The sequence below is a fragment of the Nyctibius grandis genome, chromosome 1 (assembly GCF_013368605.1).
Source record: "Nyctibius grandis isolate bNycGra1 chromosome 1, bNycGra1.pri, whole genome shotgun sequence".
Lineage (NCBI taxonomy): Eukaryota > Metazoa > Chordata > Aves > Nyctibiiformes > Nyctibiidae > Nyctibius > Nyctibius grandis.
In genome coordinates this window covers 86,196,492-86,224,456 of record NC_090658.1, presented here as the reverse complement: position 1 = coordinate 86,224,456, position 27,965 = coordinate 86,196,492, and the positions used below count along the sequence as shown (strand labels likewise).

Genomic DNA, 27,965 nt, shown 5'->3' with positions numbered 1-27,965 from the left:
GAAATGTCAAAAATACACAACTCTGAGTACAAAAGAATCATTTTAGCAATAGATTTGTACAAATGAGACTTGTGTAAGCATCATGCTTTGACAGAATGAATTAAACTGCAACATAATTCAAAATACATTAATTTCAATCTTCCATACCAAAGATTTCTGAAAATATAACATGAGGGAATCCAGTTTAGTAACAAGTATCATTTCTGGAGAGGAAGAAAATTATAATTCCCCAGTAGAATCAAGAAGGATCAATTTCAGTTTTTAAAAATCCTTGGTCTTGGTCAAGGTCAAGCCCACTAAAATGCCTCAGTAGCCTCAATCCTGCCAACGCGTATGTGTTTTAACATTACAAATGTTAGCAAGGCTATGCTGATCTTGGCAGGATCACAGACAGCAAGATGAGCAGTTTAGTGGTCTTCAACTTGGTCCTAGGACTTCAGCTGTAATTACCAAGGCACTGCTCTACAGACAGTATATTAGACGCAACAGCCCAAATGGTTCTGTAAACACGTAATTACCCTGGGGATACTTCTGTGCCACCTTGTTTCTTTTTTTGAACACCCTTTTGTTCACTGTATGCTCTGATCACCTCTCAAACCTGGTAAGTGTGAATACTGTATCACCATGTAAGTTACTTCTGAATTCAGGCCACACAATTTGGGTTTCTTTTCCACAAGTATCAGCAGATGCAGCTCTTAAGTGGAAACCCTGTTACAGTCAGCGTAAACAAACACTAAATTATCAAGACAAATTAACTTTCTTTGATGTTTGCAATTTCTACTTCACAGCCAGTACTTACTGGAGATTATGAAATCCCCACAAAATGTTTTCCCCTCCCTCTTCAAGAAAGTGATTTCATTAACTTTCCTGTATTACTCATTTTCTTCCCTTCTTGAATTACCATGTTTTACAACATTCATTCAAGCCTCTTACATTACAGCTCTAGAAGACAGCAAAAATACCTGTTTCTGCCACCTTAGACAGTGGCACTCTACTACATTAGCTCTAAGTACAATTTTGCTGCTTTCAGAGATGAACAGGCATGACAGCTCTGAAACAGAAAATCCATACTAACCTTCCGCTAACAATGTAAATGTAATTGAGAAATAAAAGCTATACTGCAAAACACGCTAAAACACTCTGTTTTACAGCAGAACTCCTTTACTGCCTGTCATTTTGATCAGAAGAATTCATACCATCATCAGTGAAGCTGACAAGGAATAGAAAGTACAGACATCAATAACATTGGCACTGCCTGGGTGCCTTTACCTGTAATCCACAACCTCAGCTAGCAGCTTTTCTAAAAAAGAACGGAATTACTAAATTCAAAATTGTTCCTTTTATACTCCTAAAACTTAAATATTGCCAACACTTTTACCAATAGTTGTTGATAAGAACAACAGAGAGAACTGTTAAATTAGTCCTTCACTGAAGACCTGAATAAAACATGGGGTATAGATGTTTAGTTGGCCTCAGGAAGCAAGCAGTCCCTTGACGTCCACACAGAACAGGGCATTTCCTTCATACACGTATATGAAGGAAATGCCCTATACTGCGTGGATAGTTAGAAATAGATAAAATTGTTATTATTTGCTCCTCAGGTACAAGAACAATGAAGAGGTCCTCATGCTTTGGGGTACCTAAAGAGACAGGGAAGCAAGAGAAGCCCAAACCCTAGCCCTGGCTGATAAATTAATTAAGTAAATTAAAATTAAACTGAAAGTACATTAATCCTCCTGTACTTGGTCACAGATAACCCCAAAAAGCCCACTGCAAGGATGCACAAACTCCGCAGGCATTCTTCCCCAGCCTCAGAGCAACTGGGGATCTCACTTCAAAGCCCAAACCTAAGTCTTAATTTTACTTACTTCACATTAAATATTTATTTAGCTGATTAAAAAAAAAAAAATCTGAGTCTGGATTGCTATCATCAACAAAAACCTTTGCCTTTCTGCTTTCCGGGTAGGTAGCGAGACAGGCTGACATTAACCAGAAAGGTGGTTTGGCATTTTAGGGAGAGAAGCTGATGCCTAATAGATGAGAGCAGCAAGGTAAACCCTTAAGGCAGCAGGCACTACAGAGGAAAAGGGGCAATGAAAAATCAGTTTAAAGTAGTATTGGAGAGAAAAGGGGAATTTAGCTTGCATCCCTAGCAAACTCTGCTGGCCCACTGTTATTATTTTCAGTTTATGGTTTCGGTCTAATACTTAAACTGAAAACAAGCAAGTTGAGGATTTTTTTCCCAGTCATTACTAGGTAGACTAAGTCCTAGCCTCAACTATGGTTCATGTGCTACTTGTTTGCTGATTTACCTTACTATTCCTAATTCTATCCCAATGAACACCTGACAGCATAATCTCAGCAGCACAGAGCACACCTAGCCTTATACAAGCTCCAAGCAGAAAGAGCATTATACCAACACAGTGCAAATTGTAGGCCCAAAGTCACAATTTCAGATAGGTTTTCAGGCATGCCATTAGGTCTGGATAGCTTGTAACAACCTAAAGGAACAAGGACAGCCACCCCTTCTCCCTGTGACTATGTTCACATTAACTCTTTTTCTAAATCTTGTGTTAGCCTAAACCTCCGGACACGGTATTTTCATTGCTTGCTTTCCCTTTCATTCCTCCATTTTCTCCTTTCAACTCCCTTGATAACTGAGCAGCTAATGTTACTTTTGATCAGCTGTTAGAAAACCAGCAAATCTATGACTGTACATGTAGCTATACCAACATAAATTGCCCTCCTAGAGCTTACATGGGTCTTTCATTGAAATTCACCAATATAACAAATAATAATAATACCCTTTCAATACAGAATCAAATATTCCAATGAACAAGTTCTATAGTAAATTTTGTAAAGTGCACAAAAATATTAATGGAAATATTAAAAAAAAGAAAAAAGTTTTCTAGTGTCACCATGAAAACTTCTGAAATATTGTTAAAATTAAATAGAAGTCATCTAACGAGACTTTTTGGCTCTAATATATCGGCAGACAGCAGCAACATTTTTCAGAAAAATTACACCAACTAAATATACTGTTTCTTAGCAGCACAAAAAGTCCCTACAATTAGATGCAATTGCAGGCCTAGTAAGCATAAACCCGACAAAATGTTACAAATGTAGTTTTCATTTAAAAGAATGGATTTCCATGGAATCCTAGAGGTAACATTTGTTATTTTGTTTACATTGTATTCTGGTAGCAAACCCAACTACAACCAATCGCTTTCCGCCCCCCTACCTTTCCTCCCAAAATTGCACAGAGTACTGGAAAATTTAATCAAGTTATAAGATATGGCCACACTGAAGAAGCCATATTAAACAAAACAAAATTCAACCTAAAGCCTAAAAACAATAATCCCAGAAAATAACAACCATTGTCAAACAACCGCAGCTTCACACCACCGACCGATGCTCCCCGCACACATAGATGGCACTGGGTCGGATGCGACGCCTTGTATGGCCAGGTAGTTGTGGCAAAAACTTAAAGTATTTGGGCATCAAGTCCAAGCATGCATCATGAAACTTCTTAATCCTCCAGTAGTAAATCAGTGGGTTCAGTGCAGACTTGAGGTAGCAGAGCCAAAGGAGCCAAGTGCTTATCTCAAAAAAGTTGTGCTTGTAGTAGAAGTGGCTGTTGAATGTGGCAATAAGGCTGTAAGTGGTGAAGGGCGCCCAACAGACTATGAAGACAAGGAACAAAATCAGGATGGTGGTGAAGGCACGAGTTTTAAAGCTCATATCAATATTCATCTGAAAAGGTCTCTGTAAGCTCATGAGACCAAGTTTGCTGGCCTGGCTGAGGCATATGCTATCGGGGTGGCTATGGATACGAACTGCATTGTGGCGGACAGTGTTCAGTATGCCCATAAAAGAATACAACATTACCAGGAACGGAATAAAAAAAGAAATTAGCAAAATAACTATCACATAGGCTCGGTAACCTGGGCTTGTAGAGTAGCCAAAAACACACTGAGGTGCTCTTGAGGGTATCTGCAGATTAGGATTCCCTACTGATAACGGAAAAGCAACAACAAAGGATGCTGCCCAGGAAATCACAATGAGAATCTTTGCACGGTAAGGGTTCAGCTTATCTTGCCTCTGAACTATGATAAGAAATCGGTCAATACTAATAATAAGAAGAATGGCTACCCCCTCTATGACAAAAAGCCAGAAGAACATGGCAGAGACTCTGCAGAATATATCCCCAAAAATCCACTGAGTGGTAATGATGGTTATCAGAGCAAAAGGCATGTTCAGCACTGCCAGCAGCATATCTGCAAAAGCCAGGCTTGCTAAGAGGATGTTAATTGCAGATCGCATAGCTGCCTTCTGGTAGACCATGAGGCAGACAACAAAGTTTCCAAGGAAAGAAACCAATAGGATAAATATCATAGCAGCAGAAAGAATGATCTGGAGTGGCAAACTCAAGCTCCTGAAAACTTCTTGCGATGGCAGGATAGCTGTAGCGTTTACCAGAAAAGTACTTCTCTCAGTGGTGAGCACAGCCCCTGAACTGTATCTCAATGGCTGTGTTGTGCCACTACGAAGCAAGAACTGGGGAGTGGTAAAATTCGTATAGGCATTTTCATAAACAATAAAAGTAGCATTGGAGGTCCCAGAGTGGGCCAGTGTCAACATTGCTGAGAAAACCATTGCTTCAGGAGAAATGAAAGCAGAACCAAAGGTCTTCAAGGCATTTCATCTTGTTCAGGCAGTATCTTATTCCTGGTCATTTAACAAATCAAAATTCACCATCTGAGAGCATCAAAGTCTTAAATTCATGTCAGTGTTTCCATCTGAAAAAGAAGAAAGAAATTTAAAGAAACAAAGTAAGACTCCCTGAAACCAGTGGGAACCAAATGATTGCTCTGCTTTCCTTAACGACAAAAGGATCCTTAATACACATTTACATTTTAGGTCAACACAATTTACTTAAGCACCAGACACAGGAGTCTTGTAACATTTGGTCTTTTTCTTATAGATCCTGCTCCCGTAGTCTTGCTGATACTGTACAATACTCTCAACTCACCAAGCTTTTTTCTGCTATAACCAGGACAGGAAAACTTTTGTGTTTGAAAACAAACTCTACTGATTAAGAGTGAATAAATCAAAACAGTATTTTTATTCGAATCTTGTAATTTTTAAACTAGCTTCATGATTTTGTTTTTAAACTGCCTACAGCTCGAAACTTTAATAACATTTCCAAATAGCTTAAATAGTGTCAGCGTTGCCTATCTGCCTGTTTGGTAAGCACTGAAAATACCTACCTATCTGAGCTATCCTACATAATACAGAATCCTTGGTTCCATGTCAGTCATCAGCAGCAGATGCCTCAGGAAAAATATATAAAACATCCTAACCTGTTATTAATCATTAAATAACTTGTCCAAAGGATGAAAGTATTTCTCAATTTGTTTCATGTAGTCACTGATTCATATCAAAGTGCAGGAAACTAACAGTCGCTACAACCCTTCCCCCTGCAGCAAGCTTTCCTTTCACTGGTCTAGACATGTCTTCATTAGTTCTCCTTGGTATGCCACATAATTTAACCGTGTGCGCCCTCATTTTCCCTGTAAATCTAACCCTTAGACATTCTGCTGAATTCCCTCCCTCATCGTTATGCTGATACAATGCAACATTTCCTTTTATAGTTTGTGTACTGTCTTATACTATTATTACATGTATCCTATTACTATGTGTACTGTTCTTACAGACAAATAAAATGCAAAGAAGTTGAGAGTTGTCTCCCCTTTTCAGTGCTAGCTCTTCACAGAACTCCTCCCCTCTATCTTGGGCTACTAAATTAAACGCTCCCAGAGTACTCTGGTATCTGATCAAGCTGGAAACCAGAAGGATTCTATGCCCTTTTAAAAAGCAGATCACCATCGTCAGAAACAAAGTGGGATTCACCTCACTCTTTCTGGATGACTGTAATAGTCACTTCAGGCTGTTTTCATGTTTTCAGTCAGAAGGGGGATATAGGCATCTACAGAGGACAATCGATCTCATCCATCTCTGCACAGGGTGACAAGCTTGTGCTACTAACTCGAGAAGCTTATGTTTGGTAACACAAATCCTGTCCGTGGTATTTATGCAGCTTCTGAGTGGTATCAACATTGGGCAAAAGTGAAGGGAGGAAGGAATGCTTTTACAAATTTACACAAGAACCACATGCTTCGTGGAGGATCAAAAGTTTGCTTTTCCCTGGATAATACTTCACCAACAAAGAAATGAACTGTAAGACAACAAAGTCTAACCTATGTGCCTAGTTTTCATATCTAGCAATCTGAATGCAAGTCTGCTCAGGCTGCTGTCAATGATTCATCAAGGAACATCAGCACTATGACCTGCTCCTCATTTCACAGCAAAGCTATCCCCTTCCAATCTGCAAGCTCAATATTGCTAGATGATTTCCAGGGCCAGACCGCCTTCAGCATTTTTTCTAAGACAAATGATTAACCTCTCTGTCTCCTTTCAGTTTCAATGGTATCGTAAGGGATATTATCATAAACATCCTAATTTCATTGAGTCATACAAATTCCACTTTCTAGAGGTCTTCTTGCTTGAACAGGAGGGAATGTCATAATTTTCTATTTTATCCTATTATATTTCAAAGATTGTTAAACTCAGCAAGAGTATACTAAGCTATGTACATTGACATTTGCAAAAAAATGCCAAATTCTGTTAACTTTATTCTAGATTTTCTTCTTCTCTCCATTCTCTCCCTTTCATTTTTATTTTATAGTAACTCTTCTAGAGAAAACCTCTGTGTTAATTACAGGCTAAAGCACATATAGTAGCCAAAACTCTTCTTTCTTTGGTCTTTATAAACCTTTCCTTTACAGACTTAAATCTGTAGCCAACAGCAGAAAGGTTAACACAGCTTTCCAGGATAAATAACCAAGGATTTTAGCAATGAACGTGAAAATCTCACCCAAAGTTCCACCAAGGTTTATGACTCCACAAGCCAAGAACACTGAAGAGGGAAGGAAGCCGTAGCGTTCTGCAGGGACTGCAAAAGAGCATAAATTCAACAAGTAATTCTGGATTTAAAATCATGGAGTACAGAAAATTAGATCCCCAGGGCAGTATCTTTTAGAGCTCTGTAAGGAATAAGGCAGCAAAGGTAACTTTTGCATTTCTGATTGTTTTTGAAAAGGTCTCTCCACCAAGGCTCTAAAAGAAACTAATCTGCCATTAGATAAATTAAAGCCCTCTCACAGACAATAACCAGTTAAAATTAGGAAACAAAAGAAGGAACAGTTAGTTTTGCAGTGAAAAAAGGTCACCAGAATGATCCGACAAAGAAAATCTATACTGGGGTTCAAGCTCTTCAACCTACAGGGGAGAAGAGGGAAATGTGAAACTACGACATTTGCTGCTGATGAAAATGAACTGTTTTTCAGAGCAATTTAATAAAAATAAAGGTCAACTATAAAGAGGTACAGAGGGATCTCATGACAGTTAGTGACAAGCTAATACACTGCCAGATAAAATTCAGTGTTGCTAGAAGTAAAGGCATGCATGTATAAAAAAAAGTTGTCTACATAGTAACCAATGCTAAACCAACAATTACCATCCAGAAGAAAAACAGATCTTCCAAGTTTTGATAGTCTGCTCTATGAAAACATTGGCCAAGTGTTCAGGATTGTTAGCAAAGAAACAGAGACAAAAAGCAGGAGTTATTTACATACACTGTGTATTTATATACACTACCTGCTACAACACACATCCATAGCACCTCTTATCTTCAGTACTATGTTCAGTTCTGCTCCACCTGATCTCCACTCAAAAGTGACTGAAAAAAGGTACCATAGAGGTCTACAGAATTACCAAAGGCACAGGGAAAGTGAATGATTGCTATCTCTCATAATATAAGAATAGGAAAAGTCAAAGGAATCACAAAAACCCAGAATGGCTGAGGTTGGAAGGGACTTCTGGAGGTCACCTGGTCCAACCTCTCTGCTCAAGCAGGGCCACCTAGAGCCAGTTGCCCAAGACCATGTCTAAATGGCTTTTGAGTATCTGCAAGGATGGAGACTCCACAACCTCCCTGGGCAACCTGTGCCAGTGCTCTATCACCCTCACAGTGGAAAAAAAAGTGTTTCCTGATGTTCAGGGGGAACCTTCTGTGTTTCAATTTGTGGCCAGTGTCTCTGGTTGTGCCACTGGGCACAACTGAAAAGAGCCTGGCTCTGTCCTCTTTGCACCCTCCCTACAGGTATTTCTATACATTGACAAGATCCCCCTGAGCCTTCTCTGCTCCAGGCTAAGCAGTCCCAGCTCTCTCAGCCTTTCCTCAAGCGAGAGATGCTCCAGTCTCTTCATCATCTTTGTAGCCCTTCACTGACTGTCTCCAGTATGTCTATATCTCTCTTGAACTGAGAAGCCCAGAACTGGAAACAACTGTTTCACAATTAATTGTGAAAATACTTGCCACAGGATTCTATGGATGCCATAGAGCTTCTGCGGATTTAGAAGGCAATTTAGGACATATTTCACAGGATCTTTATATGTATGTCCATGCCAGGAAGAGGTGAATCACCCTCATGAAGCGCCTGTCTCCCTCTGCTGACTACAAAGGGTACGTGGCCATCTGATTTGAATACAGACATTTTGAGCACATACATGCAGTTACTTGACTAACTTTAAATGTATACAACAGACTTTGCTCACTTAGGTTAAGTTTACAGCTCTTTAAACATACTTATGCCACACAACTTTACACTCTGAATTATGAAGTTCAGCAGAGCCTTAGATGATAACATGTATCATAAAAGCTCTAAGGGAAAAAAAAAAGAAAAAAAAGCTGCAAATGTTCCAAGGTAAAGAATCAAAGTTTTAGAAAATACTGCTTTATCACAAATTGTCTTTCTAAACAGAAGGAACCAGACAAGTGGAGTAGGAGCAAAAGTGTTCTGCACCCTTAATTTAGTCAAAAAGATTGTGCTACCCTGCATTTCTTAAGTCAGTAGCATCCAGTATATAGCAAAGGACAAACGACTCATATGTGTCTATAGACTATTCCTAACAAACCCAGAAAAAGCGACTAAGAAAAATTATCTCATGTATGCTCTCTCACCATCCCAGATCTCTAAGCAAATAGCTACCTCCTATTTTGTGCTTTCTCCCCTCAGTGTGAAGCTTGTATGCTTTTCTGTACAGTGTCAAGAGAAGAGGAGGAGAATGACTTCATGCAAGCTGCTGCCTGGACTTCGACAAGTACTTAAAGTGGGAAGTGAGCGTTAGCCATTCGGCTGTTGCATAAGTCACCAGCCGTATCTTCTTTTCAAGAAGGACAAAAGAGTGAGCAGTGATCGGCTGTTGCAAAAGAAGACACCTAACCTAATAAGAGGACTGCAGGCTTTGGAACCCAGGTAGAGAGAAACTCTTGAGTGTTGCTCCTGTGCTCGTTGCTTCCTGATTGATGGTTTCCAGGCAGCACCCTCCTCTGTACTCTATCACTCTGAGGTATGAAATCTCTCTGTGCACCGCATACTGAATCTGCACGCTCAAATGTGTTCTGGATTTACACTTACCTAACCTGCAGGCAAGTTAGTTACACTCTTTCCTGGCTATCATCCTTCATAAAAGTGACTGGTATTTCAGCCAATAAATTCAAGAGGACCCCTTCTGTAGCAGTCATATAGAAATTTTTTGGTTTTTTCTCCTACTGAAAGGGCTTCTACCATAAGCATCCACATGATTATTAAACATGTGCCTCCATCCCTCTTCCTACCCTTTCAACTTCCCAAAAATTATGTAAGGATAGAAATTTAAGCTGAAAGGGACCAATAAGATAACTTCACAGCAATTTCATTTCAGTCCTCACTCACTCTTTGAGAAAGACAGATTGTGCAACTTCAAAGCCAGAGTCACTGCTGAATGGTAATCAGCTTGTAAGAGACAGCCATGCTTTGGCAGTTTAAATAGGTAAGCTTTTTGATGGTCAAAGTACTCATGCAAGAGGCAGATACCTTTTTGTCACAACATTCTCACTCGTGGAACAAGTACTCTCACTGATTCTTTTCAGATGCAAAAAAGCTTCACACAATCACTTTTTTCCATTTCAGTGCTGAAAACTACTGGGTATGCACATTTTCTCTCAAGCAAGGTTCTCACTCATATGCAACTTTCTTTTTATGGAACATAATAGACAATTATTTCAATGAAGTACACACTTAAAGCTAAATACCACACAAATTTCATTCATCAAATATAATTATTGCTAGCACTATGGCATCTGTTTTTAACAGCTTTTGAAGCTAAAAGGTTTCTGTTCAAAATTTGGATAGCATGCTCAAACAGAAATAAAAGATTGTAGCTTATATGCAAAGCCAACATCAGTCAAAACCAATAAGTCCAACACAGACAAAACAGGGAACAGAACAGTACCGTAATAACAGCTATGTTTAATGCAGATCAGAACACGCTCTGAACAGCTGCCAAAATGTTCAATGATTTATTAAATTTATCTCCTAAAAGTAAGCATATTTTCAGTACTGCCCAGCACCAAGACTTGGTCCAGCACACAGAAATCATTCTTCTTCAGAAACCTGAAGCTAGCAATGCCAGGTACAGTGATCCTATTTCTTGGGGATGTTTTAAGTGGTCACAAATGGGAAGATTCTGCATGCTTTATAGCTACTATCAATCGTTTTATTTTGAAGGTAAACTTTGGCAAAAACAACTTTTGCAACATAAAAAACATTAAAAAGGTACAATATTCTTACTGGGGGGGAAAGAATAAAGTCAACAACAAACATGAAGGCCATGGGCTTATTTTGTTTTCAAAAAAATTTATGTGTTCATAGAAAATACTCAAAGTTTGTGCTGTCTGACACCTCGTTATTGTACAAAGAAGCCTGGGACATATTTCCCCCTCAATACGAATCGAGCATTGTTTCCTGTGCCATTAAGCAGAGGTAGGAACATATTGCAATGGAATCCTTTCTGCTATAGCCAGTGCAAAGAATGAGTCAGAGCACAAATCAGCAGGGACAATGTTCTTACTCACCTAATTGTTCCTCCTAAAAGGAACTAGCAGATTTCAGTTTTAATACCTATTTACATATCCTAAATTGAAACTAATCAACTACACTGCATGAGTAGATGACCCATAAAACTATTCACAAGAGGCATTAGTTTAATTTAGGAAATTTTCCTTTTTTCCACTCTACAAACACTACTGCGGCAATTTTCATAGGGAAGTATTGTGGGAAACAGCCACCTCTGCTTTGGGTCATTAAGTACAATTAATTGCCCTCTTGAGGATATTTCTTTCTGTCCTTAATTCAGAGAGCCATTAACCATCAAGAAATGTCAGCCATGGGAATCATTATTACTATCCTAAACCACAAATGTGCACAATGTAAAGAATAATTCTATCTTCTTAGCTCTTGGGAAAAATCATGTTCTCAATTTGTAGATCATGTGAAAGGACTTACGCAGTTCTAGGTTTATTTCTAGCATTGTCACAATATTCCCCCTGACTTCTAACTTTCCCACTAGTTCAATGGTCATATTGACCATATTCATGTTGAACAGCTAACTGAATACTGCACTACCTAGAAGAACAATAAACATTGAAAAAATTATTGAAAACATACTCTTTTAATTCATAGTCTCTGCCTGGTTATTAACATACAACTAACAAGTTGGAAGCTTCTTAAATGCCTGGCTTCCTAAATATTAAGTGGACCTTTGGAGATACATGTAATCACTACATGTCAGTTTGACAAATAAAAAAAAACAACCAAACAAACATACCAATCCAGACAGGCACCCATGAAGAGCAGGAATCATAAGTCATCTTGTACTGTTCTGTTCAGCAAAGTCTTCCTTTTCCAAATAACCTGTTAAAAAAAAAAAAAGTTGGTGACATTTACACACAAGGCAAGACAAGATCAGAATAGCAAAGTTTTTCCTATAATAAAACTTTATTTTTATTGGGAGAGGTAGAATATGCTGTCTCCTGATAAAAGGCAGATCACATGCCCCTTTCTTGCAGAAGGTATAGACCTTAGGCAGGACTAAGGTATCTAAGTTTCATCAAGCCAAAGAGATCTTCAGCTGTCTCATCTGTGGAGCATAAGAATCTCACCATTTAATACTAACATTTGCCAGGACTAGACTAACTTTTTGGTTTAGATCTCATTCAGATGCATTTATTTAATTTGTAGACAAGCACACTGCAGTTAGCTCCTGTAAGTCTTATTTGATCTGTTAAAATACATGCTTAGCCTTAAACATCAGGATCCTGATCTTGAGACCCCTAAAGCTTCTCAGAAAAAAATGTCATTTAAATCCACAGAGTGCTACTGAACATCATGACGAAGCTGAATAGATTTTCCCCAAATGGCAAAGATATCAGCGTAACAGTATAGGAAAAACAAAGGGCAAGAAAGCAGGTCTAGAAAGGAAGAATAAACAATGAAAGTTTCAATACAGGATTTCAGCACTTCCTTTACATGCTCTCATACTAATCAATCATCAGCACAATGCTATTATGCCTCAAGTAGTTAAAATGATTTCTGTAAACTGGGCCTAACATAGCTAAAAAGCTGCATATTCCATCATGACATACCTGTTGTTAACTGGGAACCTCAATTTTCACTGTAGGTTTTCCACATACTCTCAGAAGGAAGCCAGAAAATTCCAGTGAACCTTAAAAGCTGAGTTTATGTCACACTAAAGATCCCCATGACCTGATTTATATATAAATATTGTTTATATATAAAAATCAAAAGAACAAAGACGTGGGACAGACACTTTCACATGCTGGTTTTAAAAAGGCTACACAACTTTTAATTTCTGCCAGAAGCAGCTTCTGGAACATCTGTAAGTCACCTCCACATTGGAGCAAAAGATGCCAGGATCCTTCAGGAACAAGTTTCTAAATAAATGCTGTACACAGTGGTTGAAGGACAAACCAGCCAACGAGTTTACAGTGACCTTCTATAAGAGAAGCAATAAGAACAAACTGTACTTTAAGACCACTCGTAATCTCCTGGTTCCTCCAACCATTTGAGTGCTGAGTTTCTGTATCTGCAACCAACTTACCATGGACTTCAAACACCCAAAACATAAGGCCTGATTTGCCGGACCGACGACTGCTGAGAAATCAGTCTTCTGCAGAACAAACCCATTATTTAGCCACAATGGAAGTCAGTGTCTGAAAGATTTTCCTGATAATCTATTAATACAAATTATTTTCCATTAGCACAAAAATTTGATCTTTACATTTATTCCACAGAACAACGTGGGAAGGAAAAATGCAAGTCTCAGATTTAATGTATAAAAGAGATAAAATGTAGTCATTAGATTATTACTGACTTTCACCACTTTGTTTGTTCCCTCCATACTGAGATAAGTATTATAAACTGTTTATCTTCCCTCTTAGGCTTTCTGAAGTGTCAAAGCAGCAAGTAGGTTTGCCAGCAGGCCGAATATACTGCCAGGAACTTGGATGGATTAAATACAGTGACAACCTGTCAGGTCTTCCCACCAGACAAGCACATTCTCTGACATAAGAACCGCTCCTTCTCTCTACTTATGTGTTTATAGAAAGTATTTCCAACTCTCATTAAAAGTACCTTTAAAACAGATTTAGAAAAGCATCCAAAACATCACCATAAATTAGAAAGTTCTTCCACTTCAAGCCTCCAAGAAGGTAAAAAATAAAAGCATTTTTTCAAAGTCAATTTGGAAAATTTTATTAGATACCTTGAAGGCCTTGCTCATAAGTGGGTGAGACTGCTTTGAATACTTTTCTGTTGGCAATCAGGGGTTAACACCATTTCCAAACGACATTCTGGTTTTCCCTCCATTATAAATGATTAGTTAGGCTTTTTTGTAAGAACAAAGGGGGAAAGCTCTGTTAACCCTTCACGATCCTGCAATGAAATTTGAATGCAAGGATTCCTGTACCTGCAAAGAGCTCTACTTCTGGTATTACAACCTTAATGATATCAGCATTTAGAGCTGGCAGAGGTACTGAAAGGGTAGTCCTGGCCTTCCTCATTTACTCACTCATTCCTGAACCCAGCTCCCCAGTCCCAAAGCAGAAGGATTGATCTGGACTAAAACAGACCCTGGCAAACAAATTTAAAAGCTTCAAATTTCTGGCCTGAAGCTGTGAGTTGTTGGGGTACACAGACCAAGGCATAAGATCTAGATTTGGCTTCTATATACTAAGAGGTATTTACATTCAGGACAGTGCTGTATCATAAGCGAGAATGGTGCAAAGCTTGTAATTACCGATTATCTTAGAGGAATTTGCATCTTATTAGGTCTATTTCATTTCCCCAAAGCAGTAACTGTCATTTCCAAAGAAACTAAATAGCAGAACTAAAATCACAGAGATCTTAAACACCATTAAACTTAAGAATGTTTCCCACAGGCATACAGGTTATGTTAAAGACTTAACAACAGGCTAGAGAAGGTCTCAAAAATATTATGAAATGTTTTCAGTATATCACTGCTTTTCAAATGAGTCATAACTTTTGTTAAGTACTTTACTGACAGCTCTCTACATCTAGTTGCACCTACTCCACACCCATTTTTTAGCACGTTTTCTTAACATTTTCTTGGGATATTAAGTCAAACCACAGGCACAAATAAACTGAAATACTGAAAGCTTCCTTTCTTTTCCAAAAAGTCGGTCTATCAGAAGATAACAGGCAAGTGAAAAAGCCTGCTTCAAGTCAGAAAGCCTTAACTAGAGCAATTTCTCCAGTATACTCTCTGAATGGAAGACTGAGTTCTGTGAAGATGTTTCACCTTCATATACCATAAGGTGAAGATCTAAGGCTGTTTGTATTACATCACTCTTACCTCCTTTGTAGTGCCCCAGTACACCGGACATACACTATTGTACTGCTTCCTGCTAAAACCAGCAGAAGATGGATTTTCTTATCCATCAGTAGTTTCGACAACAGCTGTTAGAACACTAACTTCTACCAAAATGCAAGGACTTACAAAATTCATCTTTTAAAAATGGTAACTCCATCATCAATAGCATTCTGTATTGATGGAATTTATTAAGCTCTCTCTCCCACAAAAACATATGTTTTTTGAAACAAAAATGATTTTAACAAAAATTCATTTTTTTATAAAAAGTTGCAGAGATGCTAATGGAGAATTGATTAGAATGGCTGAATTTCTACTCTTTTCACACTGTGTGCCGCCCACAATAGGTTCCTGGGATTTGCTTTAGTTCCCAGAGCAAACGGATCAACCCCGATTCTGCTTTTCCCACAGGGATTCAGCTCATGCTACAGCCAAATTCTGCTGCTGCCCTAGAGTGTCCCTGCTGTAATGCAGATGTTATGGATCTTACTTCTTGGCACTTGGTTCACAGAGAAGAGGTGCTGGTAGCAAGTTAAATAACGTGACTCTATTTCAGCAACAGAAATACTGCTGCTTGCAGCATCCTGCTCTGAGAGTACTTAAAGGCTGCAAGGGTAAGATTTAGCCGAGAACTATATAGACTTAGTTTATATGTATATTTATGTATTTCTATCATACACTTTTCTTCTTACACATATACACACGTGTATGTGTGTATTTTCAGTACTTATTAGCATCTCTATTCAGTCAAAAAAAAACATAAAATGTTTAATGCAACAAAATACTCTAACAGTTGTTTGTGTTCCTTTGATTTTTTTCCCCCAGATTTACCGTATACTTTGTTATTAGTCTAAATTAGTCCATTAAATATCAACTACATGTTACAATAGTAACTTATTTTTCATAACACAGAAACAGAGACTAAATAAACGAACTTCTTAATAGTTATCCATGTCATCTAATTGTTTTAATGGCTTCAGAATTATTTTTGTCTCATGCCAGCCAACTGGAATAACACTTTCATGATAGCAATTGTTTCTTAGAAACAATCCCAATTAGAAATCTGTTCATAGTAGAGATTAAAAAAGATGTTAAATTGAGAGTACCCGTTTGGACAACTCTCAGGGTGAGATGACATATTACGGACACTCAGACCCCATGTAAGAAGGCACTAACAATTTCTGTACAGACGTGACAGGCAGGGCTTGGAACACACATCACAAACAGCTAAAAAAATCAATTAAACTTACAAGCTGAGAATATTTAAATAAGTCAATATGGCGATTTTTAAAGCACACTGCTTCATTTTAATGTAGTACAAGAGATCACTACTTCAATTTTTTCTGGTTTGTTTTTTTTTTTTTTAATAACAATGCAAAGCAAAAAAATACACTTATCAACTGAAGGATTCAAATCCTTCGTAGGAACAATCTTTTTAAGTACCTTATAATTCCCTGTTACAAATAACTTGACAGTTAATTGAACTGATTTTGCAATACTCAGTGGTTTTGTGCTACTTGGGAACTGTTGAACAAATAGTAGGCCAAATCAGATGTCCCACATGGACAGGCTTACAGCAGTTCCCAGCTCACGAACCTCGTATTTAAGAAAGGCTTGTTTCCATAGAAAAGCTCCTTCAGTAATAAAAGTGAGGAATTTTCACACTATTTAAAAAAAATAATTATTATTTAAAAAAAAAAACCAAACAACCGACAACAACAAAAACCTTTCAAAAAAAAAAAACCCCACAACACCAAAAATAAAAACCAAAACCAACCCAAAACCTCCCTAACCTAGAAAGAAAAGCATTACCTCACCAGGGAGAAGTCACACATTAAAGTCATGTTGTCTTCCACTTTGGTAGTTCAAGATCACATTTCCCTGCTTAACTGAAAGCTGGTGAAATATGCTCAATTAACTCATTTTGCAAACAATATCAAAGTGTTTCTTCAGTTACAGAGACGTTTATTTGTTTTCAATATGAAACTGATTCTGAGAAAATACCGTATGGAATTTATCATCTTGCATGTAGGATAACTCTAAATAGAACAATGAACGTAACACATCATTTCTAATTTGATTGCAACTACTCAGCAACCACTGAAAAATTCAGACCAAGAGACTTCTATAGATTTTTTTAAAACACTGAAACACACAAAAGTCAGTAACAAATGCAAGTTATGGGCTAGATTTATAGGAAAACAAGGTGTAATGACATCCATCGTAAAAGATTAGAAGATTAAACCCTTGCCTCTGTGCTCTCTATAAATCTCTATAAATCCTGAAACATTGATCATATTAAAATGAACATTATCCGGCACAAGACATCAAAAAGAACACATACAAAATTAGAAGTGATGTTCCTCCTATATTTTGAAGGCAGAAGGGAAAAAAGAAAAAGAAAGATTCTGAACTACTGGGGTATGTTTGCAGGTCATTTTAAAGGATTCTGTATTAGGATGTCATGACTGACAATAAAAGTATATTTTTGCTACCCTTCTCTAGGATTGACTTAAAGTTAAATGTTTTTGTCTAATCTTCTGATTATTTTCTCTTTATTTCTATCAAAACCACTTTCCTACTCCAGATGTAATAGTCAAGCTTCTGTTAGCACATCCTTTACACTCACAGTCCTAGCTGAAAATAACTTCTATAGAATTTTTTGCCTATCAAATCATTGTTTTTTCCATTGAAATTCTTGTTGGATTTAACATATTTCTACAAAATCTCTCCAATAAAAAACCAAAACTGTTTGTTTATACATCATTATTTTGTTTACACAGAAAAGATTCACTCTAACAAGACTTGTTCCAGCACACCTGGCTACAGTACAGTACATTTACTTTCAGTTCCCTCAAAGTATTTCTCATCCATGTTCAACTAAAAGTCCAAGAGCCACAATTAATCCTGCAGAACATTTTCATCTGGTTTGTTGTCTTCTTCCTACTATCCCTTTCTTATGGGCACTGTGCAGCAACAGTTAATCTGATCTGCAGCGTGCTCTTTGTTGCCAGATTTCTCATGGGTCCTACAGCTCCTTCCACCACACGAGGGGCAACAGTTTGTCAGAAGATGAGAAAGAGACTTTCAGGGAAGATGCAAGGCATCCTTCAGGGAGCAAACAGCCACAGCAACAATTAGACAAGCTCTGTCCTGAAGTCCCTCAACAAAGGGGCAATTAAAGAGGAAAAGTCATAACTTACACACTGCAATAGCTGTAGTCTGCTCCTGGCTACTCTTTCCAGTGATAAGACAGTGGCAGATCCTGATCTATATGTAGACCAACAATACATCAGTGCAATAAATCCAGTCATATGACAAATATGGAGGGAAAGGTTATAGTGCACTTAATGCCACCTCCACAATGACCTCTGTTGCCTACCTGGCTGAGAAGACCAGAAACAGTCCTCTCCAACGTACTCTAAATAACAGTTTAAAGACCGCACGTTGAAGAGGTTTAACACTACTGGAACACTGACTCATTTTCCAGAATGTGTTTTATTGAAAACAGTTTATTTCAATTCAGAAAACACAGAATGGCAATTCTACCGACCACCTGTATATACTTTAAATCCTTCCTCGGCCTTGCATTTCACATTTAGCTCACAAACTTTGTTTGTCAAGTTTTTATAATTTTCAGTCTTACAAAGACTTTTTCAGATCTCCTCTTTTTGTTACGGAAGTACCTAAGGCAAGTTTCTGAAGCCATACAGACTCACCCATTGCCTGTTCTCCTCTGAGCCTGCTTTTATTCCTTTTCTTCTTAAGCAAACAGTCTGTGAAACTCATGCATATTCAGTCCATGACAGTCTCATTTTGAGTAGATATGCCCCATAAATAATACGTCTGAATAAAGTTATAACCCCTTGCTCACGTGCTTGAATTTACACCCTCCTATGCATGGGATACAACCACAAAACAGCAAAGAAGACTCTTGCATTAAGTTTTTGTGCTGCCCTTTACTATCCGTCTATCTGCTATCACCATTTTTTTTTGGAAGTAGGTGCACTTCTAAACATATAATATCTAGATACAGTCTAGTCATTCCTTTTATGTTAAAACACAACTCACACAACGCTGAGAACATGGACACCATTACCTTCTCTAGTATTTCAGAGTTTCCAAGCCCATCAAGCTGCAAAGAAGGGACTTCAGCTGCAGGAACACAAGGCACTTAGGAGTACAGCAAGCAACATGAAATAAGCACATTACTTTACCTCTTACGTTGGAGACCTTGGGAAGTGGGAGGGGGAAGATCCATATCCTAGCTATACCCTTTTAAAAGTCTGAGGTTTGCAGGTATTTCAGGCTTTTCAAACTCTTCCTGCTTTCTCCAGTCACGTCATCTTACCAATGGCAGTGGTTGCTGTCTGTCCTCTGGGCTCAGCCCACTTAAGTCAAGTCTTTATCCCTATCGCCACATGCTTAGCTAGAATGGCTCAGCTATGCTTGCCCTTCTCTGTGAGAAGAAAATAAAATCCTGTTCTATCAGTCAATACCCTGGTTTGGAAATCTGATACATTTTCAGCAAATGCATTAGAAAAAAGACCCAGGGTCTCTTCTTGGGCAGAGCAACTATCAAAAATGCAATTCAATTCACTTGCTCTGGGCAACTTCATATATGTAAATCAAACAGGTATAATATAGATGTTAAACAGCTTATACATTAAGTTCAAAATCTTCACCAGGTCCATAGTAGTTCTACTCTGTCTCATGTACTTTGAATTATCTCAGTTTCTTTCTAGTCCCAGTTTTTCAGTAGGACCATGCTGCTGTCTGATCTTTGTTACAGTTACGTATCCACTAAGCAGTAGTTTTAAGATTAATTTAAATGATTATTATAGGATCTGTTTTACTGTACAGCTTTTGTCCATTTTCTAATTCTAACAGCAAATTTTTGTTCAGTGACCCACACAGCAAGAGGTCTAAATGGGAATTTAAGGTACATTTTGTAAATACAACAAAGCAATGAAAATTAATGAACCGTAAAATACAGGAAATTAACTTCTCATTGCATCATCAATTTATCTACCCACCTAAATGAGTTTAAAATACCAGCTTCAAGCAGTCTGATTTTCTAGGGACACTCAGCTGCCACTTCATTTATAGTCTGTTTCCTTAGCAACACTATAATCCATCTGGCTGCAGAAAGCTAAATTCTCAAACCGTATCCTCCTGTACACCGGAAATAGGCTTAAAAACATTTATATTTTAAACAGCACACAGTCATCATGATTAGTGAGCCTATACATAAATCTAGAAAGGCAATAATGTTCTTAACACACACGCAAACTCTCCCTGGTCTAGCTTGAATAAGTGACTCACATACCGAGAATGGCACACAGTCTTTTCAACTCCTAGGTGTTAAATAGCATCTCCTTCCTGACACTGCAGTCCTAAGCAAAGCTGCTGAAGACCTAAGTCCTAGCTCTGAGAGGGAGAGATCTTGCATGTCATCTTCCACCAAGAATTTCAGAAATGAAAACGTTTCATCTTTGTTCCGCCATGCCCAGCTGAAGGAGCCTTCAGAACTGCACAAGGTCAATCTGTTCTCTTAAGACTTTTCTAAGAGAAGTAATTTGAAAGACCTGGGATACAATGCTATTAATGGCAGCCAAAAAAAAACCCAATGAAGGTTAATCACATTACAAAGCAGAGCCACTTGTCTTAAAAATACTTACTCTTCAAGTTTTTGCATCTAAAACTATAAATATCATCTGTACAAACTAAAGTAAAAATCCAGGCCTCAACAGCAATGTTTAAACATTCCTAAGAGCATAAAAATTGCAAAGCCAAAATATTCAGGAAAGCCAATTCAGAGACTGGAGGGTAACCATGGATTCCTCAGCGCTGTAGCCAAGCTAAGATGAAACTGGATAACATCAGGCCCTCCACCACCAGAATGAATGGATACAACTTAAAACGGCAGAATGCATCTTAACTGTATACCATTTTGCCTGAATTCGGAAACTCCAATCTAGCAATGGAAATTCAGTTCTTATCCAACAGGCAGATTAATCAGTTATGTAGAGTAGAACAACCTCCTCATTGCCTACATCTCACAAAGACCCATCAACAGCAAGCCAGTCTTTAATCCACAGAGTGATTGTGCCATGCAGTCAACCATTTCAGTGAGAAACCTGCATAGCTTTGCCTGACTCTACTGTACAGTCGTGGCATACAAGTCTATATTGTCTGACCTGCTGACAGCAACTGAAGAGAGATTTGAGCTTTCAGAAACCAGGGGTCTACTCAGGCAAGGAACTGAGCGATGTTTCTCACTGCTATTCATTGGCTAGCATCCCTCTAGGAAGTACTAAATACAGTAGCACTTAACTCTAGACACCTGATGCTTCCCTCAAACAAGTCCCACCTGACTGTTGACTACAGCCAACATTTCTTAGATCTTGGCTTCTTAGAAAGAAGAAGGCTGACTATATCTGAGAGAAGCAATGACAGTTCTTCGTGTCTTTTCTCCCAGGAGAGGGAAGAAATGGGTCAAACTCACAAATACTAGTCTAAAATCACTTATATGTTCAATCATATATGTATTATATGAGTGACCACAGCAGCAAGTTCTCAGGAAACAGGCTGTTAATCAACTGATATATACGGTTGATTACATACATTTTGGAAAAAATATTTTCAAAGAATGAGTTTAATCTTTTTCACTATGTAGATGACAGCTCTTTGAAATACTTAGAACACAGTGGTGTTGCAGTCTGCAGACTGGCTGAATAGTTATCTGGGTAGGCCTTTTGGCAACGTCTGGCAAGTTTAGCAAGTGCTCATCAATATGAAGCCCCAACCTAAGACCTTAAGGAAGTCTGTTTCCTTATTAGCATCTGTTTTTCCCCACACACATTTTCTTCCTACTAGGGCTAAGACTGATCTCGCCCAATTTCAACACAGCTTTGAGGTAATCACATAAGCTTAGTCACCAGTCACCAGAACATGCATTTCTGGAAAGCAAATTCACCTAAACCATTCCAGATATCTATTTTAATTACCTTGTTTCTTAACAGTACTGTATATGAAGTCCATACTTCTATGTATCTACATTGGTCTGCGTACATCTGTACTGCCTGAACAACTGATTCAGGTGTATGCTTCTATATAAGAGCTGCATAACGCTTAATAGGTGCATTCCACAATTCTGTAGTTTCAGAAAACTACAGAAATTGCCCTGTCAACAGCTGACACCAGCCCCCCCCCCTTCCTGGAGTTAGAGTGCTGGGATCCTCAGTGCACTCTGGAGCTTGACAGAAGCCACAAAACACCATAATGGAATCTAGATCATCCATCTTCCTCATCGTTTTAGAAGTGCAAAATCTTGGAAGACCACCGGAATGCCTGATCAGTCCCTGAGCCAATGCCTAATTTGTATTCATTTATATTGTCATCAAGAAACGAAGAATGATTCCTGATTGATTCTGTGATTCCATGATTATTCAAATACCTGCACACCCAGAAGCAGAGACAGACTTTGAAAACAGTGGGGAAACCAGAGAGAATAGGGGACTATTACATTTTCAGCCTTGCTGATAATAGCTCAAAGTGTATCACCATATTGCCAGTGTACCATGGAGACATTTTTTCAAGTCTACCATTTTTAGTGGCCTTGAAAATACATATTGAGTTCATTTGGATCTGGCAGTTTAACAGCAAAAGTGCTATTACGTCAGATTTCATGCTTTGATTTGGTATTTCTAGAAAAGATTAATGCAGTCAGAACTTGCTTTCTTATCAAAATGAAGGGAATGGGGAGTGGAAAGGCTCTTAACTTCAGCCAGTAAATGCACTCAGCCCCATCTCTATCCTCATAATAAACGCAACAGAAATTTCTTATGGCAGATGCAGATGTCCCGGTACCAGTAAGGCATAGCACAACCTCTCCCTGTTATAAATACTCTGAACATGCCTTTATGAGTCAGTATTAAATATTGCCACATTTTTTTCAAATGTCACCTCCTTATCATAAATGACACACTTGGAGCTTGAGCAGACATGCTGAATGAATTCAGCAGTATGAAGGATGGAATTAACTTCTCAGCTCTACCAACTCATGAACCCTTCAAATCAGAAATAAGGCAAGAGGTGGGAGGCCCCACTGCTACTCTGTTGATTTTGCTCCAAAAATAAACAGGTAGTTCTTCTCCAGGCCACATACAATTTTTTCCAGAGTACTCAATACAAGCCTACAAAAGTCTGGGGTACCAGTGTACATGGGTGCATTTTTGAGAGAACGGAAGTGCAAACATAACACACATATTCCTTCAACATTTCACAGCATGTCTTTGGCTAGATGTGGGAAGTTTGGATTTTGATTTGCAGATTTTTTGTTTCTTAAAACCATTTTGGTAGTAAGTGGAAGCACAGGAAATGTGGATACAAATACAGTTTGAAATCATTATTTGCACTTTGGAGTTTATATATGCAAAAGCATATACACATACAGTTAGGGATACAGGAATCAAAATATCACAAATACATTATGTGCATGTATTTCTAAACACATCCACAAATATCATGTAAGACTCCAGAAAAATGTCTAGAGAAAATTCAGAAGTGACAACTGACAGAAGAGTCTAAATCAAAATGATCAAGTAATAAAAGGCCTGTTGGAGTATTGCCTACTGAAGATACAAATTTAATCAACATATAATATCACGTGTTTTCAAATTATTTTTCAAGTCTTTGATAAAAAGAAGTCATCTCTATTTTTCATAAGATATCATACTCTCTTTTCTATCATTACACACAATGAACCTTGTACAATCCTTTGAAAGGGATAATTTTGTGAACTGAATCAACACAATTCAAACCTTGCTTTAGTAACTCCAAGGAGAAGAAAATCAAGGAAGAGATGCAAAAAAACATAACCATTCACTAATTTTGGTTGCCCAATTTGAGATGCTAAGTGCTCTGAAAAAGATCAGATCCTAGATAGCATAAAGCACAGCTCCCAAAGGCTGCATCATCACTACTTCAAAGCTTTAAATTTCCTAACACTTCTCTGTTTATGTGGTCTTAACAATATTCTTTTAAACACAACTTGTGTATAATATACACCTAGATTGAGGTAAACTAGTTTACAGTTATGCAAGAGATTTCTCTAAGTGCCATTCAAACCAGTGGGACGACTCAGAGACTTCAACATGTGCCTAAGTGTAAACCCCTTACTGAATCAGTGCTTTTACATAGAGACAGAAGAGGAGAATAGCTCACCTTTCTCCCCAAGTACATGTTGAAATGTCTCAATGTTAAGATTTGTATTTTATGAGGTTTCATTCAAATGAAATCGACTGCAATTTCACTGAGACAAGCTGTCTGTTCAGGAAAGCACTTTAAAGCATTTACTAAGTCCCATCACATACGTAAGGTTTAGGTAAGTAAGCGCTATCCTCTGGAAAGGAAGGCGACTAAACAATTTTCCTACTTAAGTTCAAACTGCGCTACTAGCCAGGTTAGCAAAATAATGGCTGCCAGCAAATACAGGAACAAAAAAAAAATAGACTGTTCTGCTAAAGTATTTTATAAGTCTATGAGAGGCAGTGCAACCTGACAGATAAATTTGCAATCCGAGATTCTGCTTCTGGATCCTATGACCAAGATTCCTTAGATTAATAGTTACACTTCCTCTTGCCTCACTTTCTTCATTTGTAACTATTAAGTCTGACACCCTTCAGAATTGCTTTGAAATTTATTTATGAGACTGTTACGTGAGATGAACCACATGTATCAATACTCAAAAAGCAAGCACAGCGTAAAAGACAATGCACACGCACTGTCTCATTATTGAACCAAACAGTGAGATACTGAAAAAATGTGAACCAAAGTACACGCTTACAAAACGTTATGAAGTACACAGCCTTCGTTTGTAATTTCAGTGACAAAAAAGACAGCAAGCATGGTGAGAGTCCACAATGGTTTATTTTAAACATCTAGTCTAATAATCTTAACAGGCTAGTAAACTCTCCAGGCATCTAGAAGTAAATAATCTTCAGAGCATTTTAAAAAAATACTTGCTCTGCCCAACTTGCTACTTATGGAAAACTAATTAGGAAAGTAGTAGAACAGCATGAGAACACAGGCCACAGACATGTTCACATCTAGCCGTCATGATTGCTTATGGACATGCACTGCTCTGGGAGTACATTCCCAAACAAGAAGAACAAGTCGTGTAAGCCCTTCCCTGATCCTGCTTACCCCTCCCTTATGGGCAAGTGGGAAAGCCACCAAGCCTTCACCTACTCCCTCTTCACCCACCTGCACAAGTGGAGAAAAAAGCAGCCCTGACAGTTCTAAGCAGCTGACTATGAAAAGCAGCATTTTATAGTGCCCAAGATCCTTAATGCAGGGAAATTAGATCACTATGATTGAATACAGAGTTAAGAGAGGCTACTAACAGTGTTACTGATAGACTATGTCCACACTAGTAAATCAAGCAATGCCAGGAACCATTCCCAGGAAATGGAACTCACTCAGTCACACAGACTGCTGAACTGCTACAGACTGGCACAGCATCCTTCTAACCCAGGCCAGCTACAGCTCTCTCATGCAATTCTTGGGCGTGATTTCAGATTTAACACAGGCCAGGAGCCAGTCCCAACCAGTAGCTTGTATTCAGCTATCTCGTTCTGGAAGGCAGGAGAGTTTAGCAGCATTGACAAGGGCTAATCCATGCCAGATGGCTTCAGGACCAGAGAGAACAGTGTTGGGCACATTTCATTAACTGTCAGAGAAGTGGTCATAGCCTCTCCAGGCTTTGTCTGCTGTTATGCTTAGAGGAAGACTTTAAAAGTGGCACATGCAATGAAGGATATGAGCATAGCCTGATCAGCATCACCTGACAAAAGTCACCTACACATTGTAGTATATAACAAGAAAATTAGAAACCAGTAGAGCTCGTCTTGGCTTCTTCCTGTTTCCTCTGAGCAGACAGACCTTGCACATCATCTACTAATAGCCACAGTCTCATTTCTTTTCTCAGTTAAAAAAACAGAAGTTCTACACATTTAATGTGCGACCTTACAGTAAGGCCACTTTCTAATAAATGAGTCATGCAAAATAGCATAAGAAGCTGAGTTTCTGAGGGCTGATCATTTGGCAGTAAATATTTCAAAGGAAAGTTATTCAGAAATGATTATTCTTCTAATTACTAGTCTTTACCAAAACTGCTTCTGTAGACTAAAAATACAATTACTAGTGAATCTATTATGTTATCCTGGAAACACAGCAACAGCAATGTTGGCAAATATATTTTCACAACAGATAACTGTGCAAAAACAACAGTAAAAATACATTTGAGAACTGACAATACATGGCTATCCTGTGTTACCAATACTCTTTGAAATATCTTTACAATTTCAGATATCTAGAAATGGTCTATTTAAAACTGTCCCTTTCATAATCTGATGCCAATGCTGCTTTTGCTCTAATGCCAGAACGTATCAGACATTCCACACAAAATGCATTGTGCAAAACCCATTTGCCGCTGTTTAAGCATTCATGTATTCAGTAAGGATAAACAATTTTATTCAACAACCCTCTTGGGCATGAATCTAACGTGCCAGCCATACCTAACTCTGACCATTTGAAATGCGTATGCTACCTGTATCTTTATGCAAATCCACCGTTTTCTAGGAAAAGTGCTTTTACTGATTTACAAGGAAAAGTTTATAATATGCTTTGTTATATATATTAGCCTGCACTGGATCATCTTACTTTTAAAAACCAAGTATGAAGAAAACCATGTGGAACATCCAAGTAAAAATTACACGCTCATTTAAAAAATAGGAATTGTTTTTAATTTTCTTAAGTGAGGCGCTTCTTTTTTTCCAGGAGCGACTCCCCACCTGAGAAGCAGCACGCACACCGTGCCGGACACCGGCAGGTTCTCCCTGATCAGGAGTTTCGCACAATCGCGAGTCCGGAGCGCAGGTGACACAAAACAGCCAGCGCCCCGCGCCCCTGACGAAGTGTCCCGCCTCAGGGACGAAGGGGCCGCCTCCACCCCTCGGTGACCTACGAGCCGGCACAAGCTGGAAGGCTTCGAAGAGCGAGGCCGGCTCCCAGGGACGAAACCGAAGCCGGAAGCGCGGCCCGCACATGCCGCCTCCCCACCCGGCCCCCACCGCCGCCAGAGGAAACCCTCCTCGGGCGCCCCGCGGCCCGGCGGCCGGCCGTGCCTGCCCGCACGGCCGCAGGACGCGGCCGAAAAGCGCCCACCCGGGGCTGGCGCCGGGCCCCGCTCGCCCGCCCGGGAAGCGCCCGCCCGCCGCCTCCCCTCAGCCGCCGCGGAGCCCGCGCGCCGCTGACCGTTGCCCGCCAACGGCTCCTGCGGCGCTCCCGGGAGAGGGGTCGCCCGGCCGCCCTGGGCCCACGCACCCTCCGCGGGGCGCCGATCCCCGAACCGGCCTAGCCCACGGCCGCGCGGGCAGGGGACGCAGCAGGACCCCTGCGGGTCCCTCTGGCGCTGGATCGCCCTCTCGGCCGTGGGACCCCGGCTAGGGCAACCGGCATAACCGTGCGGGGCTCTCGGCGGTCCCCGTTGCAACTCTACCCCGCTCCTGCTGCCCAGACCACTGCCCCCCTCGGATCGGGGCAGCTGCAGTCCAGCCCCGCGGAACTGCCGCCGGCGGATCCAGCGCCGGCCGCGGCGCAACGCCTCTCCTCGCCTCACCTCACGGCGTGGCCGGTGCTCTGCGGAGCCCAGCGCAGCACAAGCCCGGCCTGAGCCCATCTCTCCGGGAAGTTTCGTGCCGTCGCAGCGGCCGGGGAAAACAAAAGCTTCAAAGCCGGGAGGAGGAAGAGGAAGGGCAGAGCAAGCACAAAAGTGAGGGGCATTGCTCGCCCACCGCCCCCGGCTGCCGACCCCCCGGAGGCAACCTGATTAGCGCCGCCTCCCCATTTGCTTCGGCGGCGGCTCCTCTTCTGCTCAGGCAGCGCCGCGGACCCGCCGGACGGAGGAGCAGGCAGGCGAACCAGCGCCTGCCTCCCTGCCGCCCCGCCCCGCCCGCCCGTCCCGCTCGCCGCAGCGCCGCCGAGCCCCGCCCGCCCCGCGGCTCCGCCTCCCGGGGGCGCGCGCACGCTCCGGCCGAGCGGCTCCC

General features: G+C 39.9%; 1 protein-coding gene across 1 annotated transcript; it reads right to left on the bottom strand.

Moving 5' to 3' along the window:
- Positions 1 to 27,810, bottom strand: GPR63 (G protein-coupled receptor 63). Its single transcript, XM_068400265.1, has 4 exons — positions 27,539 to 27,810; positions 11,773 to 11,858; positions 6,938 to 7,015; positions 1 to 4,799 (listed from the first exon to the last, which is right to left on the bottom strand). Exon 4 carries the CDS (start codon positions 4,654 to 4,656, stop codon positions 3,397 to 3,399), a length of 1,260 nt encoding a protein of 419 aa, XP_068256366.1. The 5' UTR covers positions 4,657 to 4,799; positions 6,938 to 7,015; positions 11,773 to 11,858; positions 27,539 to 27,810; the 3' UTR covers positions 1 to 3,396.
- Positions 27,811 to 27,965: the final 155 nt, after the last annotated feature.

Coding starts and splice junctions, on each gene's coding strand:
- GPR63 (XM_068400265.1), bottom strand. CDS start 4,656: ATGGTTTTCTCAGCAATGTTGACACTGGCCCACTCTGGGACCTCCAAT.